This window comes from Ochotona curzoniae, unplaced genomic scaffold, assembly GCF_017591425.1.
Source record: "Ochotona curzoniae isolate NIBS_2020 unplaced genomic scaffold, NIBS_Ocur_1.0 scaffold_4683, whole genome shotgun sequence".
NCBI classification, from domain to species: Eukaryota; Metazoa; Chordata; class Mammalia; order Lagomorpha; family Ochotonidae; genus Ochotona; species Ochotona curzoniae.
The window spans coordinates 6,406,808-6,425,591 of NW_024467121.1; the positions used below are offsets into that span (position 1 = coordinate 6,406,808).

At 37.2% G+C, this 18,784-nt stretch overlaps 1 protein-coding gene across 2 annotated transcripts in view; it reads right to left on the reverse strand.

Annotated features, from left to right (window-relative positions):
• Window positions 1–18,784, reverse strand: part of DNAJC1 (DnaJ heat shock protein family (Hsp40) member C1) — a 145,603-nt gene that overhangs the window by 50,224 nt on the left and 76,595 nt on the right. For both annotated transcript variants that reach the window (XM_040968214.1, XM_040968215.1), the window contains 2 exons: window positions 18,539–18,629; window positions 8,604–8,767 (listed from right to left, as the gene is read on the reverse strand). In XM_040968214.1, the coding sequence (XP_040824148.1) occupies window positions 8,604–8,767; window positions 18,539–18,629 (255 nt within the window). The remainder of the gene's footprint in view (window positions 1–8,603; window positions 8,768–18,538; window positions 18,630–18,784) is intronic.

Sequence of the window (18,784 nt, forward strand, 5' to 3'; positions counted from 1 at the left end):
ATTAAACAAACCAAAAACAAACAAACAAATAAACATTGCTTGGGATGCCTGCATCACAATAATGTATTGCCTAGATTCAAGTCCCACCTCTGCTTCCCATTACGAGTGCCCTGCTAATTCACAGCCTGCGAGGCAGCAGGTGATGGCTGAAGGACTTAGATGCCCGCCTCCTTTGTGGGAGACCTGGGCGCACGTTCCAGATTCTCACCACTGGCTTGCTCAAACTATGGCTGTTACAGGCATTTGGGGAGTGAACCAAAGGATGGAAGCTCTTTCAGTCTCTCTGCCTTTCAAATAAATGAAAATAAGTAAAAAATTTTAAAGTAGAATAAAATGATCAATCTTTTTCTTTTTGTTCTACAGGCCTTTTTTGTTTACAAAACCAATCTCTTTTGCTCAGCCCAGTGAAAACACTTGTTCTATTTTATGGAATGAAGTGTTACCTGCTTTTAGGGGGAAAAAAAAATAAAGACAACTAAAATATTTAAGATAGACTAGTGTAATTTTGTGTTTCACAGATAAAATCTAGAAATTAAAACATTGTTAAATAGATGAATAAATCAACTGTTATACAAGCATAGCATGGAGTTATTCAACAATTCAATGAAATAAACCACTGATATATTCAAATAGTTGGATGCATATCAGGGTATCATGATGAGTAAGAAAGTTAATCTCAAGAAGCCACATTTATTTTACTTACATTGTCTAAGTGACAGAACTGCAAATATACAGAAAAAAAAGAGTGGTTGTCAGAGGTGAAGAATGGTGCTGCTGCGGGGTGAGGAGGACTGTGGCACAGCAGGATCAACTTTCCCTTGGTATGGCCTGCATCCCATACTGGAGTGCCTGGTTTGAGCACTGAGTACTCTTTCTGAATCAGTTCTCTGTTGATCCACCTCAGCTCAGGTACCTGAGTCCTGCCCCTTTGTGGCAGACCTGGATGGATTTCTTGGCTACGAGCTTTGGCTAAGTCAAGGTTAGCTGTTGCAACCCCTTGGAGGATTGAAGAGGAAGATGAAAAGATGAAAAATCTCTGTGTGTGATACTACATTTCAAGTAAATAAATACATCATAAAATCAAAACATGGCATAAAGGGGATAACTTTGTGATGATGGCTGACTTCCTTATCCTGATTGCATCTGTGGTTAGCAAATTTCCAAGTAAAATGAAAAAATGACACACAATACACACCCATTGGATTAACATCAATTTCTTTTTGACACTGCATTGTATTTACAAAAAACACTAGGGAAAACTGAAAGGAAGGTTGGAACTTTCTATACCATCTTTACATCTTCCTATCAGTCTGTAATTATTTCAAAATAAAAACTGTAAAAACCATTTACTTATTTATTTGAAAGGGAGAGAGATTGATTCCATATGCTGGTTTACTCCCCAAATGCCTACACAGCCATAATTAGGCCAGAGTTGAAGTCCAGAACTGAGAACTCAATCTGGACCTCCCACACAGGGACCCAGGGCTTGAGTCCCATTGTGACTGTCAGGGTGCACACTAGCAGGAACCTGAATTAGAAGCAGAGCCAGGAATAAAACTCAGGACTCAAACTGGATGCAGGAGGTTTAAGAGGTAACTAAATTGCTTGGCCAAAAGTTACCTCAAAAAAAATTTAAGAAAGAAGAAACAATTAAGCTTCTAAGTCAAGCACACAATTAACATCAAAAGTTCCTGAGACACAGCTCAGAAATGACACCCTAAAATATGACGCTTGTGCTGGCTGAATACTTGATCTAAAAGGAAACTCAAACAGCCTTAGAAGAATCCTCAGCACCAAAACGCTTATATCTTCTCTTGTTTCTCTTCAGAGTATAGGAGGGAAGTCTCTCCCTGAAGTTCCCTTATCCAAAGTTGTTGTAGAAGGAACATAATGGCTCTCATCCCTGTTTGGAAAATTTCATTAACCAGGGAAGATTAAATTTACATCACAGGAAGGAAACTCAGGGATGTTGTCACGTCTAGACAGACTTGTCACAAGCTACTGTGTACAATTCCACTGATCTTCCATAGAATGTAGAAACAAGCTACTGCCTGTTTTCTTGGCTCATTTAAAAACCCTAAAAATCATTTTCTACCTCTCAAAAGTTGCCAGTGTCTCCCACATGCCCTTCTCTCCCATGAAGAATATAAAGCTTCTGCATCCATTAGGTTACTGGGCATTCTCCTGTAACTTCCCTCATGCATGTAATAAGCTTTTTTCCTGTTAATCTATTGCTAGCTTAATTCAATATAATCAGACCTTCAGAGGATGAGGCAAAATACCCTTTACTCTTATACTGACAAAGACACTGTAAGAAAACAAAGTAGAAAAATAAAATCAAAGGTCAATCTTGCTCATAAATATACAAAGAAAAATCATAAACATCTACCAACCAAACAATATGCCACAGGATAATACTGCGGGAATCCAGGACTAGGAGCATGCCAGACCAATGCCATCCCACAGCTCCCTGCCAGCACATAAATGCTGAGAAAGACAGAATGGAAGCTCATTCTAACAAATATTTGGCAATGGACAAGATTCAGATTTTGACCACAAAAAATGTTGAAAAATGTTCCATTAAGACTGCCTCTGCCTTCACAATAGCTGATGTATAACCATTACATTTTGTTCTTTGAAAATGATGTGTTAAAGATACACAAATACCCCTGGAATGTGAGATGTCAGCAACTTGGTGTCTTTGTACCAGCTTGTGTGTGTTTGGAGCTTGTCTGTCTCTTCCTCAAAACTTTGCTTCTTTTCTCTTACCACCAAGTCTGCTCTCAAATTATCATATACCTCAGGATACCAACCTGGACTTGTTTCATGAGTTTCCCTGCAACAATATTTCATAGGATCCAACTAGCTTCATCAAAGGAAAACAAGGTGGCCAAATATCAGAAAACCAACCAGTACAACCCATTTTATAAAAAAGGATGATAAATCATATAAACATCTTAACAGATGCAGACAGTTCTTAAAAATATTCATTTGTAATAAATATTCTTAGCAAAATTAGAGAACTTCATTAATCTGATTTTTAAAAAAATATTTGAAAACAGTAATTTAAGCAATTTACAACTTTATTCTTCCATGAAAGTAATAAATGAGTAGGAGGGCTGGTGGTTGGCTTTGTGGTTAGGACACCTATGTCCCATGCTAAAGTATAGGGGTTCAATTTCTGACTCTGCCTCCTGATTCCAGCTTCTGGATAATGTGGACCCTGGAAAGTAGCAATAATGGCTGAGATAGCTGGGTTCCCACTATGATGCAGGAGAACTGGATGGAGTTATAGGATCCCAGTTCTCTCCTGTCCCAGTGTTGGCCATTGTGGGTATCTGAGGAGTGAACCCGTGAATGGCAGCTCTTTCCCAAATTAAAAAAAGGGAAAATAATACCAGAATAATGAATCTTTACTAAACTGTGGAAAATAATAAAAGATTTAAAGCTCCAGGAATAAAATACAAAAAAAAAAAAAACCCAAAAAACCAAAAACAAACAAAAAAACCCAGCTGATTCAAGAACAACAAACTTTGTGGCATTTTTACTTAGCCCAATCAGTTCATGTTCTCAGTTTCAGCACTTGTTCCTGGTACTGAAGGGAACAGAAACGACTAATGTGCAAAGAATGGTGAATATTTCCCCTGACCTGTAGGGAGGATATCTGGAACATAAATTCAAACTAACTTTGAATTAGCCTTATGCTAAAACTTCCCTGGGGATATTTTTTTGCAAACAATTACAGGATTATTTGAGTCAATACTGCCTGAAGAGACAGGAAACAGTTGGAGCAAACAATAGACCAATGAAAAATTTTCAAGGACTGGCTGAGGAATAAATGTTCTGACATTCCTGAGAATCTAGAAGGCCAAGTGAATACTTATGGCTGCAGGCACACATGCACATGGGCAGGAAGGATTCGCCTGCTATTGATATTTTAAGGCTCTTGTAAGAAAGAGGCAAACGACAGGACAGAGTTGCAAAGCGCTACACACAGAAAGCCCATGGTAAAGACTGGAATAATTTTGGTTCCAGGCATTTAAGAAAATCTGTGTAAAATCATTTGTTGATCATTAAATTAGTTTAACAGAGACATTAGTGGCCATTCAAGACAAAAAAAAAAGACTTCACAGATTTAGGTCAGAAAAGGCAATAAAAATACTCCCAATAACAGTAAGTACAATAAGTCCAATATCACACCAAATCCTGGAGAACAGAATTCTCATTATTAGAGTGTATAATTTATAATACTCAAAATATCCAATTTTCAACAAAATATTGCAAAGAAACAAGACACGATAAGTAGACTATATAAAAGGACACAGAAATAAATACAAAAACATGCTTGAGGGAAGTAAGTAATTTTCCAGAAAACAGATCTAAATTGTCTATTTTAGGAGCTGGCAGTGTGGCATTGCATGCTGAATAGCTACTTGTAATTTCAGCATCCAATACGAGTACCAGCTCAAGTTTTAGAACTCCACATCTGATCCCGCTCTCTGCTAGTGTGCCTGGGAAAACAGCAGAAGATGGTCCAAGTGCTTGGGACTTTGCTACCTAAATGGGATACTAGATTAAATTCTAGCCTCCAGGGTTTGTCCTGAGATATCCCGACTGTTGCACCCATCTGGGGAACTAACCAAATAGCTAGGCTCCCCTCCTTCCTTTCTCTCTCTAAATCTCTTTGAAATAAATAAATATGTAAATCATCAAGAGAACAAATGCATAATTCACAGAAAACCACTAGAATTAAAAAATAAATTAAGAAGGATTTTTGGACACTGGCTGGTTATGCAATACTCAAACATATTTAATTATATATTTGCTCACTTTTATTTTATTAGAAAGGCCCAGGGAACTGGGCCTGAAGATCAGCTGAGCTTGGCTGGGCTGGTCATAGTTTGTATTAGTGAGAGTTTGGAGCAAGGGTGGGTGATGGGCCTCGTGGGAGTTCTTTTGGGTCACTTTGTCTAGGTTACAGCATCTATGGATGTATGCCTTACTGGGCTGGGCTACAGCTCTGGCTGGCATGTGCAAAATCCAGGGCTGGGAGGCCCCCTGATTACTTAGCTGCAGTATCCACTGACATGTGTAAGAATGAGGACTTGGGAAGGTCTGTTACGGGTTCTTCTGCATTGGTTCAAAAAGGCTGCAGTACCCACTGACATACAGAAGTCAGGACTGGGGTTAGACTGGCAGGAAATCTTTACGGTCACCTCAACTAGGCCACAGCACCCATTGGTGCATGGGATGTACTGGGCTGGACTAGCTGCAGGACCAACTGGTTCATGTGAATTGGGGCTGAGGGCAGGACTGGCCATATAGATGAATTCCCCATGCATGTGGGGATGAAATCACTCCCATATGCAAGTGGGCTGATGTAGGGCTGGTCTGTGCCTGGGATACACACAGCCATGTCTGAGGACCTCCCAAGTCAGGTTTTAGGGGTCCACAATTGGGTGGCTGCACTCAATCCCCCACCTCAGGGAAAATCACACACAGACATGTGGTCTGGTCCTGGAGCAAATGTTACAGAACTGAGTTAGCAGTTGCTGACTCTCATGCTAGAGAGCATACCCAGATGTACATAAAAGACAAGACAGCTGGTTCATCTAAGCCAACAGAAGACTTTGAGTATCTCTGCAGATGGAAAGAAGGGTAGGCTAAGTAACACTCCAGGCCAAGTGTGACAGCATGCACTTAGACACACTGAGGTAGACATGAAGCCAAGAGGCCTTAGAAAGACTCCTTTTCCTATGGTGTAAGGAAGCTGACAACTTCTCAGAATAATCGAGATCACTCAAGTAATATCCTTGGAACATTCTCCATTCTTCCCTCCCACCAAGAGACCTAACGCAACACCAAATGACCATCTCTGTACTCTGGAGCTGATGCAGTCTGACAGCAAGGAACAGAGAATTCCCCTCAAGCCCCAAACATATGAGGGAAAATGAAAATATTTCCCTCACTCACTTTTCCCCAACCCCCAACCCTCTCCATCCTAATTGGAGGTCCTGCAAGGTGGATCTGCAACCCCCTTATCTTTGTAATGCATATTAAAATAAAATAACAGACAGATACAGAGGTATCACTCTTCAAATATCTGCTAGGGCTGGACCAGGAGCCCAGGACACAGTCCAGGTCTTCCATGTGGGTGGCAGGGATCTGTGCCTTACAGTGCACATTAGCATGAAGTCAGAATTGGTTATCAGGAATGGAACGCAAACCTGGGCAATATGATATGAGAGGCAGGTATCCAAACTAGCACCTTAAATACTTTCTCCACCCCTTCCTCTGGCCCTATTGTATTTTTATGTTATATAACTAGAAAGTGAAACTAAACATACAACATTATTTTACAATGTCATTTAAAAACACAATATACCCAGCTGAAGAAACAATGCATACTATGCAGACATAAAATTGCAATATATTGCTGCAACATTATTAAAAGGAAACTATGAGATCAAAGCTAATAAATTTACTCATGAATTGTGGATGTCAGCTCCTATAAAACATTTGATTGGAATAATAATGAATATATAGAATAATAAAATACCTCAGCTGAAAAATCTATTGAAAGTGGCACATTATTATTATTATTAATTTTTATTGGAAAGTTAGATAGACAGGGAGGAGGAGAGACAGAGAGGAAGATCTTCTGTCCATTGATTCATTCCCCAAGAGGCTGCAAAAGTTGGAGCTGAACCAATCAGAATTCAGAAGCCCATCACCTCCTCCGGGTCTCCCATGCAAGCGCAGGGCCCTGGGCTGTCCTCAACTGCTTTCCCAGATCACAAGCAGGCAGCTGGATGGGAAGCGGGCCTGCGGGGTTAGAACCCACGCCCATATGGGATCCTGGTGTGTGCAAGGCAAGGACTCCAGCTACTAGGCTACCGTGTTGGGCCCAGAAATTATTTTTAAAAAGTTATATGAAAACATAAGCTGGAGAACAAAACTGTAAAATCACTGTGTTAGACATCTATGATAAAACCACCATGATTAAGAATAACTGAAATTGGAATGAGGATGGGTAAATTAGTGGAATAAAACACCTAGAAACATAGTTTGATGCACTTGGATTAAGACAAAAGTGACATTTGTAGAAACTTGTCTTTTCGTTAACTGGCCAACTGGCTCAAAAAAAAAAAAACTTGAAAAAAAAAAGATTAAACATTATCATTAATGAAAAATCTATAGGACTGCTAATCTAAATGTTTACACATTAAAGCTTCTGGAATGCTACAGATAGCCTTGTAACTTTGAAGTAGAAAACACACACACATACACACATGATAGGGCCCAGCACAACAGCCTAGTAGCTAAAGTTCTCACCTTGCAGGTACATGCTCCAGGATCCCATATGTATGCTGGTTCATGTCTCAGATGTTCCACTTGCTATCCAGCTCCTTTTTTGTGGCCTAGGAAGGGAGTCGAAGATGGCTCAAAGCTTTGGGACCCTGCACCCGCATGGGAGACCTGGAAGAAGTTTCTGGCTTCTGGCTTCGGATCAGCTAGCTATTGTGGCCACTTGGGGAATGAACCAGTGGATGGAAGATTTTTTTTTTTTTGTCTCTCCTTCTCTCTGTAAATCTGACTTTGCAATAAAAAATTTTTTTTAAATCTTTTAAGAAAAATACACAAAATTGTGTCAAGTACAGGAAAACTCATAATCAAAATTAGTAACTTCGGGTCATCAAATGACACCATCAAAAGTAAAAAGCCAAATCAGAGCGCAAGAACTTACATGCAAGAGACTCATTTGTGAAATGTGGAGAGAATGCTTTACAAACCAGTATCAAAAAAGACAGGGAGACAACCAATTAAAAAAGACATAGGAAGGGATTTCATATAAGAAGATATCACTGTCCAGTAAACGTAAGAGATAAGTTCAATCTCAAAAAAGAATACACAAATTAAACCATAATGGGACATAATTACATACCTACCAGATAGTTAAAACATAGGAAATTTAGTCAAGTGTTGCCAATAACATGCAATAATTGAAACTTTTGTATTTTGCTAAAGTATAGATTCAAATATTTTTGCAAACCATTTAGAAATACTAACTTACGAACAGTGATCCTGAAATTAAACTTTAAAAATAGAAGTGTACTCATATTTTTATTTTAAAACATGCATGAAATGCTTATAAGAAAAGTATTCATTGTAACAGAAAATCAGAGGTATTATCTTTATCCAACAAAAATAAATGTTGTATTTCTAAATGAACCATTACTCAGCAATGTAAATAAATTTCTGTAACATACAATCATGGATAAATCTTACAAAGATAACAGTGAGCAGAGGAAGTAAGACAAAGGAATAAGCAGGAGGAGATTCCATTTATAAACTTGGAAAAACAGAAAAACTATGTATGGTGTTAGAGGCCCGGGTGCTCATCTCTGTGGAGAAAAAGGCAGGCAGTGACCAGGAGGCACCATGACGGAGGCTCTGCACACTGCCCAAGTTCTAGTTCATGGTGTTAGTGATGGTAACTTTGGGGTTACATCATGATAATTTGCATCATAATTCACCAACCTTTATGTAGTTTTCTGTAAATGTTTTAACCCAATTAAAACAAGCACTTAAATTTTATTTACCTGTTTTTTCTGTGTTCTGCTCCTGTTTTCCAGCCAATCATCCATTTGTTCCTCAATTTCTTCTATAGAAGTTCCATGGTCATAGGACTGAATATATGTACTTTCTAAAGGTGTATACACAGGAAATTCAGGTTTTGGTTTTTTGACTTTAACTTTCTTCTGTTCTAAAAAAAAGGTTTAAAAGAACAAAGTATTGAGAATTCTTAAGAATAGAAAGAATTTTTGCTATTTAATTCATAGACCATATCTTGAAAGGACACATTAAAAAAAATGTGACAGACACATTAAAAAATGCTCAGGATTAATAGCCATCAGGGAAATGCAAGGAAAAAACCACAAGGAGGTTTCACCTCACACCAGCTAGAGTGGCCAACCTCAAAAAGGAGAAAGAAGAATCCTCATAAGGAGGTGGGAAAGAAGTATCCTCACCCATTGTTGCTGGGAATGTAAGCTAATACAACCACTAAGGAGGACGGGATAAAGATTCCTCAGAGATATGAAGATAGGTCTATCCTGACCCAGCTACCCCACCTGAGATTACATATAAGCAAAATGAAATGAAATCAGCACCTGCAACAGTTACTTGAATACCCACATTTACTGCAGCTCAATTTACAATAGCTAAAATACGGAATCAACCCAGGTGTCCATTAACAGATGACTGGATAAAGAAAACGTGATGTAAAACATGCTATGGAAAAACCTCATCCCTTGAAAAAGAATGATATCCTGTCTTCTGCAACAAAAAGAATGCAACTAGGAAACATTATACTTAGTGAAATAAGCTAACCTCCCAAACACAAGTATCATATATTTACCCTGATCTGCTGTAAATGACACACAGAGTACAAACAATGTAATGTGTATGAGGCAGACAGACATGCTGAGGTCTGATGACTGCTTATAGCCTTGTTAAAGCTTTGGAAAGCATCATGATGCTCCTAATCTGTATTGTGAAATACATGAAACTTGTTCACCTTATATAAAGTTTAAAAAAGGAATACAACAGTAAAAACACCATTTATGAACATAATTTACTTACATAAAGTTATGGGTCTAAATATAAAAATGTATGCAAAATAAATCTGAAAGTACTTATTTTTAAATCAAAATTAATTCTTTAGTAAACACTCAAGATGACTCAGTGCTATTTTATTAAGAGGGACAAGGTTATAACATCTAGTAACTCGAACATGGCAGATTTTCACATTTGTATCCAAAAACAGTATTTCTGAACTAAATGCCCTGCATGAAAACATGCACAAGTGAACAGGACTGATACAACTCTATTCATGTCCGCAGTTTCCAAATGTGAACTTATAAATCCAGATATCATGCACTTGGGAGGTAATGAGCATATCATGTGTTATAATTCATTCAAGGAAAAAAAAATCTAGGATCTTTAAGAAATATTTATTTGGGCCCAGTGCAATGGCGTAGTGGTTAAGGTCCTCGCCTTGAATGCACCAGGATCCCATATCATCGCCGGTTCTAATCCTGGCAGTCCTGCTTGCCATCCAGCTCCCTGCTTGTGGCCTGGGAAAGCAGTTAAGGATGGTTCAAAGCCTTGGGACCCTGCACTCATATGGGAGACCCAGAAGAGCTCCTGGCTTCGGATTGGCTTAGCTCCAGCTGTTGCGGCCACTTGGGGAGTGAACCATCAGACAGAAGATCTTCCTCTCTGTCTCTCCTCTCTGTATAACCACCTTTCCAATAAAAATAAATAATTTTTTTTTTAAAAAGAACTATTTAAGACTGACAGAGAGAGGGGAAGAGAGAGAAAAGACAGTGAGCCATTTCATGTGTGGGAAGAAACAGAAAGACAGTAAGCTATTCCACATGCTGGTTCATCTACAAATGCCACAACTGTTGGGGCTGGACCAGGTCAAAGCCATGAGTCAGGATCTCTAGCTGAGCCTCCCACAGGAATGGTAGGAATCCAACTATTTGAATCACTGTTCACTGCCTGCTCAAGCGCATTAGCTGAGAGCTGCATCTACAAGCAAAGAGCCAAGACATGAATCACATTTCAGGACAGGCCGCAGCCACCAGAAAATCTCAAGTCAAAGAAAACATGTGCAGTATTTTATAGCTCACAAACTGGGTTATCGGCACTTATGTGCAGGACCTGGATTGAATTCTCCGGGCTCCCTGACTTGGCCCACGCCAGCCACTGCAACATGCTAGGAGCACTTGCTGTCACACTGTTCTCTCTCCCTCCACTTCTTAAAAATAAACGAACACAAAAATAAAACCAACAATTTCTCAATTTTTATAAGACAATCGAAAGAAGTCAAGAAAAAGATATCTGAGTTATCTTACTAGGATTTAAAGCAGTTAAAAAGCAATGGTTTTATAAGCAACAAGGAACATACTTAGTTTAAAAGTCTTAGCAGATGTATAGAAAAATCAAAGTGAAACATATCCTGAGAGGATCAATAAAAGAATCAGTGATTATGAAGATAGAAAACCAAAAATTTTACACTCGGAAAAAGAGAAAATTTAAAAAACAAAACAAAAACAAAATGAAACTAACAAAGTAGAGTCATAGGGACTCTAACAAAACATCTAACATTCACGCCATTAAGGTTCCACAAAGAGAGAAAGAGGGCTGAAAGACAACTCAAAGAAATAATTATCTAAAAATTGCCAAAGTTGGCAAAATCTAGAAACTTATTGATGAAAAGTTATGAATGAACCCCAAATCCTTGCTAAGATTTGCCATAGTCAAACTTTTAAGAACTAAGGATAAAGGAAAATAAATTCAGTGCAGGAGGAAGCAAGACCTCCCTGGCGGCTGATCTGTATCAAAAACCACGAAGGCCTAAGGAAACAGAACAAGGTTTTCCAAAGGCTGAAAGAAGTAACTGTCACCTAGTAATGCTATACTCAGTGAAAATATCTTTTAGGAATAAAAAGGAAAGCAAGACATTTTCCAATGAGCAGAGAGACTTTATCCACTGTGAGCTTATTCTGCTATAACAGATAAAAGAAGTTCTCTAAAAAGAAAGGAAATCATAAAAGAATATCTTGAAGTTCAGGCAATAGGAAAGAATGAAAACGGTAAGGATGTTAGAATTTTCTTATTCTTTCTAGGTTTTCTACTTATTTTGACTATTAAATGAAGATTGTAAGTTTCAACGTATGTAGAGAAAATGTTTAAGACACCTGTATTATAAATGGGGGAGGCAAATGGATGTAAATAGAGATCAGATTTCTATCACTTGAATTGGTATTGTGGACACCAGTAGACTGTGTCAAGTTATTACACAGTATACAATGGCTAATCCACACAAAATGCTATACAAAGAGATATATTTTAGAAAACTCTATAAATCAAAATGGAATTCTAAAAAATAACCACGTAACTCTTAGGAAGGAAGGAAGATAGGAAGATGGGAATAGAAATGAATAACAAGAAGTGAAAAATGAATTGAAAGACATAAGCCCTAACCTATCACTGACTACATAAAATGCAAATAGTCTAAACATAGCAAATGAAAGACAGAAATCAGTAGAGCAAATGAAAAATCATGAATTATGTATATGCTATCTCTAAGAAAATTATTTCAAATATGACACTGTGAGTAGTCTGAAAAGAAAAGGATTGAAAAAGACAATACATACAAACATTAATCAAAGGAAGGCAGGAGTAGCCACATAAATATCAGATTTCAGAAATGTGTAACAGACGACGATCCCTCTGCAAACTAGAAAACACACTGCTAATCAATGGGACTCAGTAGCAGTTTTAAGAAAAAAACAAAGGACTAAAGCAAATGAAAATACATCATAATATGGGGGGGAAGTTAAGAAGATGCTAATAACACCAAATGCTTATATTAAAAAGAGAAAAAGCCTATGATTAATGATCTAGACTTCCATAACAAGAAACAAGACAGATGATGGATACAAACCCAAAGCAGGAAGAATGCAGAAACTAAAAGTATAAATCAAATTGAAAATAAAAACAGCAAATCAATGAAACATCCATAAAAAGATGGACATCTGCAAAACTGACAGAAAAAAACAGTAGATAAAAGTTAGCAATATTAGCACTGAAAGACAAGAAATCACTACAGGATGTACAACACTAGACACCAAGTTTGACAGTATAGCTGAAAAGAAGCAATTACTCAAACACAAATCATCCCAACACATTCATGAAACAGGTACTGGAGCATCCATATAACTATGTAAGAAATTTAAATATAACTATACACACTTACATAGCTTCACCAAGCAATTCTGCCAAATACTTGAAAAATTGAAGCTAACGCTCATCAATCTTATCCAGAAAATTGACAAGAGTACTTCCCAGTTTACTATGTAATGGTGACAGCCTGATACCAAACTTATACAGAGGCAGTATAAAAAGAGGAAATCACTGCTATGGCTGGAAGGTACATATCCCTCTCCAAAATTCATGTTGAACTCATCTCAAGAGGTACACTTTGTAGGGATTGATTAGGTCATGAGCGAAATTCCCTTAACTTGTTTTATTCACAGAATTCAGTTATCATCCAATCCTTCCACTATGTGAGGAACTAACACTTTGCCACTTTTTTTCTTTTTTCTAAGATAGTAAGATTGTCCATCTGTAGGTTCACCTGCCACATACCCACAACAGCTGGAGCTAGGCCAGGTAGAATACAGGATCCCAGAATTCTGTCAAAATCTCCCATGTGTGTAGTTAGAAACCAAGTACTAGCAGCATTGAACAGAAAGCTAACTGGTAATTAGAGGTGAAATTCAACCAGAAGAGTTCAGACACGGAATGTAGACTTTCCAAGCACTGACTTAACTTCCAATACCACAACATGTGCCCCAAGACACCATCTCAGAAGAGGAAGCAGGTTTTCACCAGACACTAAGCCTGTTGCCAGACTGATTTTGGACTTCACAGCCTCCATTATCTGTGAGAAATAAATTTTAGTACTTTATAAATTACCCAGCCTCAGGCATTTTGTTACATATGTATGAAAAAAGTCTAAGATGAGGATAGGAAATGATAAGTTAGAGTGCTGCAATAAGAATACATGAAATGTGGAAGCAGATTTGGAAAGACACAATGCTTAAAGACTACAGCAGATATGAAGTGTATGCTAGAACACTAAGGGCAATGCAGATGGTTTTAGGAGGAAGAGTTATAGAATGAAGCCATAGTCTCCCAAGATTGTCTTAGTGGTCATGGACATAAGACTGGTAGAAGTATGGTCACAAGATGTGTCAGTCAAGACCTATGAGAGTAAAATGGGGCTTAAAAAAAGTATGTCTAGTGAATTCACAACTGAAGAAGAGGCAAGTGAAAAGGAAGCCACAGTCCTGAAAGGGTTTATATGTAAGTTAAAAAAAACCTAAATGATAAATATTTTATCCTAGATACTTCAGTAACAATGTAAGTGGAGACATTAGATCAAAGCAAAACACACAGAATTGAAACAGTTAAGTTGGACTTCATCAGAATTTAAAACTTCTGTTTGATAAAAAGATGTTTTAAGTTGTGAGAAAATACTCACAAACCATAAATCTGATAAAGGATTCATATCTAGGACACTCAAAAACTCAACAGTAAGAAAAATAATAATCCAATTAGAAAGCAGTGAAAAAGGTGTCTGGATAGATGTCACTGAAGAGACACACACAGATGACAAATAACCACATAAAAATGTTTCATCATCCCCAGCCCAGGTAAGCACAGGATGAGCTATCTACACAGCTTAAAAACTTAAGATGGAATACTTTGAATAGCAGTTAAGATGCAGCTTGGATCACCCACATCTGTATCTGAGTACCAAGGTCTGAGTCTGTTTTTACCAGGTGAAAATGTGTTAAAAATACCAGTGACAACATCATACATGGATTCAAAAGGACCTTATCTCACATAAAGAAATAAGGATATGGAGTTGTGTTGTCACCAACAATATTTGTTGTAAGAGATAACAGATACTTTTGTAAGAGATGCTGAAGCATTTTAATCCAACTGTTTCAATAGCTATGAGAGTGGCAAAGAATACAGCATTTTGAAATTCCTTATTTCACCAAGTATTCACTGTGCACCTATCACACGCCCAGCACTGTTCTATGCTCTATAAACAAGGCATATAAAAACATAAGTTAGGCTGGCATGGTGGCTCAGCAAGCTAATTCTCCATCTGCAATACCAGTATGAGTGCCGGTTCAAGTCTCAGCTGGCTCCACTTCTGGTCCAGCTTCCTGCTTATGGGCTAGGAAAGCATCACAGGATGGCTCAAGTTCTTAGGACACTGAACCCACATGGTAGACCAGGAAGAAGCTCCTGGCTCTCACATTTACGTCAGGTCAGCTCAGCTCCAGAGGTTGTGGCCAGTTGGGGAGGGAATCATTGAACGAAACATCTCTGTAAATCTGTCTCTTAGATAAAAACAAAACAAAATAAATCACCTGTCTGCTAAATCCATAGACATCAATGGTTTTATATTTAAGTAGATAAAATTTTTCTTGAATAATTGCAGTGGGGAAACTAAGATCACATTTTATCTTCATATATAAACCTTTATGATTTAAAATATTAAGGGTATTGTGAATTTGAGTTCTGTAAGTTTAAAAATTCAGTTACATCGTTATTAGAATAAAGGATCTCAGATAAAATACTATTATTTAGATTTTTTTTTTTTGTCTTCATATAAACTTTCAGGACTATGGCTCTAGTTTATGGCAGGGGAGACCATAAAGCAACAGGCAAAACATAATACCTTGACACACTATTTCTAGAGACAAGAAATATTTGATGGCATGGTTCTGATTATCTAATTTCGTTTTGTTTTAATCATACAAGCTATAGAGCAAAGGGGAAGGACATGTTCTACTTCTGTCCTACCACCTTTTCTCTCTAAATTTTCATCTTTATAAACAAAGTCATTTATTTTTTTCCTCCTGCTTCATTGCAAGTTATCAGGAGTCATGTCTCTTAAATAAAACTCATAACTAGACTCTTCAGAAGGATACTTAAAGAAAAAATCTCATTTTATAAACTTTCTCTCTTACAATACCATTTTAATAAAACCACCACACCCTACTCAAAAGTAGTCCTATGCCAGCCCTCTGAGAATCTGCATAATCTAAGATGTAAAGCAGATAGGAGTGCAGATTACCAATTAAGTCATGAAAAATAGGCAGCATAAAATAACTATGGCTAATCTGCATGAGATGCATTTACTCAATTAAGTAGATGGAAATGTTATTATGAACTCAGTATTCCAATGATGGTCTTTAAAATTAAGAAGGATGGGGGCAAATGAAATGCTCACTGGGGGATTTGGGGCCTTTATGTATTAATTCTAAAGTATACAATGCAGAACACTGTAATGAAGTTAACAAAATTAATTAAAAGATTCTTCGCATGTAACCATTGGAGACTACATTTAAAAATACATGACAGTTTCTGACATTATAACAGCGAATGTGACTATTCAACATTTTCATGATGAAATGTTAAACCTTTTCTAATTACAACACTGATAAAAATATGAGAGTTCTGTGACTCAGAGCGTAGTTTTTTCTGGTATTTATTTACTTATTTCATTTTGAATTCACTGCCTAATGGGCTAGAGGTGAATTTTCAAGCATTTTATAAAAAATGACTATTTACAAATTTTTACTGAAAAAAAATAATTCAGATATTTATATATTTTGTTTTTATTAATTTGAGCGGCTGACACAGAGGTGCACACAACAGAGAGGACAGAGGGAACAGAGAAGGGTGGATGAAGAAGGTGACACAGAGAGCGAGCAAGCGAGAGCTATCTCCCATTTACTGATTCATTCCCCAATTGTCTGTAATAGCCAGGGCTGAGCCATGATGAAGCTGGGAGCTGGCAACTTAACCCACCTCTCCCATACAGTAAGCATCTTTTCCCTTACAGTGGCAGAAATCCAAGTATTTAAGCCATTGATTACTACCTCCCAAAGTGTGCTGGCTGGAGGTTAGAATTGACAGTGGAGCAGGATTCAGTCCAAGATATCCTGATATGACATGAAGGTGTCCTAAACAGCATCTTAACCACTTCCAAAGGGCTCACTCCAGATACTGACTTATTTTTAAATTTCTGTTTCTTTAATAGTCTTCTTTCGTTAGACGATAACAAAATTAGGAGTCTTGTGTTGTGGTATGGCAGGCAGGTAAAGTACCCCGTATCAACACTGGTCTGTGTCCTGGCTGCTCCACTTCTGATCCAGCTCCCGGGAAAAGGCCTGAGAAAGCAGCAGAAGGCCACTCACACGGGAGACTCATAGGAAGCTCCTGGCTTCAGCTTGGCCCAGCCTTGGCACCTGCAGCCATCTGGGAAGTGAAGCAGCAGATCCAAGATCTCCCCAACAACCCTGCTTCTCTGAAACTGATTTTCAAGCAAATAAATAAATCTTTATAAAAATAACAAATTAAGAAGAAGAGAGGGTTATTAAATGTGCTTGAAAACTGTTATCAAACTCTCAAGCAAGACAAAAACCTTTAGCAGTTTTTGGAGAATGATGGCAAATTTCAAAATAAGATTTTTCTCTATGATATTTTATGTTTAACCACCATATTCAAAAGTGTATGCTACAATCTCAAACCACTACTGTTAGAAAATGCTAATATGTCAAAATTATAAAAGTTAAGAAAAAAATTATAAACATATAGAAATGATAGACTGTCTCTAAGAACAATAAGAAGTATTTATGTTGCCACATAAGTTAACTTTTGGGTTTATTTTTTTCTTATATTTCTTTCTTTCTTTTGTTTCATTTGAAATCAATGCTTAAAAATGTCCCCCCATATATTTATGTGCCAATTTTACTTATAAACAACACACCGTAGCAAGTAAAAGATGCACTTGTTTTAAATGGGGATACCAGGTTAAATTTACAACTCTACTTTTGACCTCAGCTTTCAGCTGATATACAGCCCGAGAGGCAGTGGGATGGCTAATTAACTGGGCTCCTGTCCCTTTATATGAGAGACCTGGATTACAATCCTGCATCCTGACTTTGACACTGGCCCAGTCCTGGCTATTGCCAGCATTTGGAAGGTGAATTAGCACATGGAAGCTCTGTCTACCTCTCAAATTAAAAACATAAAATAATAAAAAAATTACATTTAGAGTTTCAGTTGCCAAATTCTTCTTTGAACACAAAATCCCTGTCAAGGGACTCCACAGATATATAAGGATTGTGGTACAAGGAAAGCGGCCTCCACAATATGACCATAACCACTAGAATCTGGATTTGTGGTAGTGAACAAGATAACGTCTTTACCCTCCAAGATTCTCATTCTATTTGGAAGATCTAGATAAACTAAATAAATTGTAGGTAAAATTAAGTGATCTGAATAAAACTAACCAACATAAAGGGACAGAGTATACACATACACACACACATATACACATTACACTATAAGAATAAGACAAAAGGGCCAGAAATGTCATTAATAGGGTATTCAAGTTTTCCTAAAATCAGCAAAAATTTACATTTCTTAAAGGAAGTTTTCTTTCCAACAATTTATTCAAGCTTAATTAAATAACAATGTTATAAACAAAATAAAAACTTCCCAAGCAAAAATCATTTATCAGGCTTTCCAATTAGTACTATACTGTTATAACAGAAAGCAAACTTGGTGATTAGTTAGCCTTAATCACAAACATTGATTATAATTATACTACTGGAGTATTTTAGGATTCTGCAGATTTTGGATACTTAGCTATGAGTAATTATATGACTTGATGACTTCATGCCTCCTTTCAACATGTGATTCAACGACACTTAAGAGTATTCTCCATGTATGATTCATTAATCACAGTAAAAAATCAGAGCAGCAGAGAAAAATATAGAAAATGTACCTACTACTCTTATAAGGGAAATCCAAATTTAAATAGCTACTTTTATATTATAGAATTAATATAGCCTAACTTAAAACTCACTTTGAAGTGTTTCAAGTTCAGCTCTCATCATTGCGTCTTCCTTTTCTTTCATTCTTGTTTCCTTATATTTTGCATAAATTTGGCCAGCATCCTTTAAAAAAATTTGTAAATAAATTAAAATGAAAATCAGTTTAGATTGATAGAACTTTCCACTTCATTTCAAAGCAGGTTCAATTTAAATATGTTTGAGTTTTACCATGGATACATCAAGAGAACACCTTATACATTGCTTAGGTACATTTCCAA